The sequence below is a fragment of the Mandrillus leucophaeus genome, unplaced genomic scaffold (genome assembly GCF_000951045.1).
Source record: "Mandrillus leucophaeus isolate KB7577 unplaced genomic scaffold, Mleu.le_1.0 Scaffold9, whole genome shotgun sequence".
In the NCBI taxonomy this organism is placed as follows: Eukaryota; Metazoa; Chordata; class Mammalia; order Primates; family Cercopithecidae; genus Mandrillus; species Mandrillus leucophaeus.
The window spans coordinates 7,104,074-7,106,140 of record NW_012109807.1 but is presented as its reverse complement, the minus strand read 5'-3'; the positions used below and the strand labels follow the sequence as shown (position 1 = coordinate 7,106,140).

The window sequence follows — 2,067 nt, the reverse complement described above, 5'->3', positions numbered from 1 at the left end:
TGTACCTGGTTTTCTTGTTTAGCTTTAGCAAACTGTTCTTGGAGATTGTCATTGTCATGAGCCAAGATATCTCTTTCCCTGGCGATCTGGGCCAGTTATCTCAGTAATTGTGGCTGTATGCAGCTGGTGCAAGAACAGCATGGCATTTATACTTGCTTCCTTAAAAAAAAAAAAAAAAGGCTAGTTCCAGCATCTGAGCTCTTCTATAAAATGAAATGAGGGCTGTTCCTCACAAGAAATGCATTTTTTTTTTTCTTGGAGAAAATGATTCTAGGAACAAATGTACCTGGTTTTCTTGTTTAGCTTTAGCAAACTGTTCTTGGAGATTGTCATTGTCATGAGCCAAGATATCTCTTTCCCTGGCGATCTGGGCCAGCTCATCATTTGTCTCATCCAATTGCCGACGCATTCTGGAAATGTCTTGTTCACACATAATTAGGGCCTCAGTAGACTGTCTATTCCACAAATCAAAGAGTACATAAGAAGAGACATTTTACTGAAACAGAGCAACAAATTCTCACAAGACAGAAGATGGACAGTTAACATGAAAACACTTGAAGAGATTTTAAACACATTTGGATTTATAGGAATAAATACTGCAAAGACAGTGCATTAGAATTTCTCAATGTTGCCATCATTTCACTATGAAAAGCATACTAAGTATACATAATAGTCAATGATTTGCCAAATATTTCAAAACTTCTGACATCAAGTAATAGCAAGGGTTTCATCCTACCTCTGTTATGGCTTAGTCTCCTTTACAGGTTCCTCTTCCCCTGCCTGCTTAAAAATTAATGCTTTTCAGGGCTCAAGCCTTAGCCTCTCAATTATTCTCACTCCAGCCTTTCTCTCAGACAAACTCTATTCACATCCATGGTTCCCAACCCCATCTATACCCAATGACTCCAAAATAATTGTCTCCAGCTTTAGCCCCTCTGTTATACCCCAGACTTATATTTAACTGCTTACTAGACATGTCTACAATAAGGTCCCAAAGGTTCTTCAAATTCAGAGGTAAAATCATTTTTTCTCTGCATACTTTCTTCGTGTTCAGTATTCATCCCTGGCCAGAAACTTGGCATTTTCCTAGTGTCTTTCCTTCATATAAAAGCACTTCACTCCTTCTGTCCCACAGCTCCTAAACCCCAATTTATCATCACCTCTTCTGCTTGGGTATCTTTCTAATACAAAAATCTCCTCAGAATTCTTTAATGATATCTTATTGCCCCAAGAATATAATCAATACTCATTTGTCTATAATGCAAGCCTCTGCCTGCCTATTTAGCCTCATCCCTTCACTTCTCCCCTCACGCTCTAGGTTTCAACAACACTCAACCCACTTGTAGGTCAAGAGGCTTGCGAATGTGATCTGTGGTTCTTTGCTATTCTTTCTACTTTGAATGCCCTTCCCTTCCCCTTACTTTACTTGGCAAACACCATCCCCTCTTTTAGTTCCCTAGACAGACTTAGACCTCCTTTGATGAGAGAGTTAGCACCTTACACGTATCACTAAGCCCCTTGTTTCTTACTATCTTTGTACCTAACATGGTACTTGGCCCCCCAGTAAGTGCTCCAATATTTGTTAATGACTGATTTACCTTGATGCCTGTTCCATCTCAGCAATGATATTCTTCATGCCTGAAATGGTCTTTTCCTTGAAAAATAATATAAGTATTAAATAAAAAAAAAAATCTTAAGCTGTTATTTCTGTTAAAATTGAATGAACAAAAAGAAAATTTCCCCTTCCCTTTAGGTTTCCATTTGGTTTTAAAAACATGTATGTCCTATTCTTTTTCATACTTTAGAGTCTAGTATATCAACGTGACTATTTGCACGGGGTAAAAATAGTATGTTCATTAAAGTAAAGGCTATACTTAGGTGTAATTACATGAGATCAGTATATCAAATTCTTTGTTAAAAGATAGTTTGTGCAGTCGCCCAGGAACACAAGAACACCCTATAACCACCTGTTTTTGGAGGTAAACCAATGGTTTGGCATTGGAGTATTGGCATTTTATACTGGGATTAGAACTGGTTCTCTTGATCGCATTCTTTATGTCATAAAAC

General features: G+C 37.8%; 1 protein-coding gene across 1 annotated transcript in view; it reads right to left on the bottom strand.

The window, feature by feature from the left end:
- Window positions 1–2,067, bottom strand: part of TSGA10 (testis specific, 10) — a 169,925-nt gene that overhangs the window by 91,418 nt on the left and 76,440 nt on the right. Inside the window, exons 10-11 of the mRNA XM_011969617.1 lie at window positions 1,599–1,654; window positions 287–455 (exon numbers count right to left, since the gene is read on the bottom strand). Of these exons, the coding sequence (XP_011825007.1) occupies window positions 287–455; window positions 1,599–1,654 (225 nt within the window). The remainder of the gene's footprint in view (window positions 1–286; window positions 456–1,598; window positions 1,655–2,067) is intronic.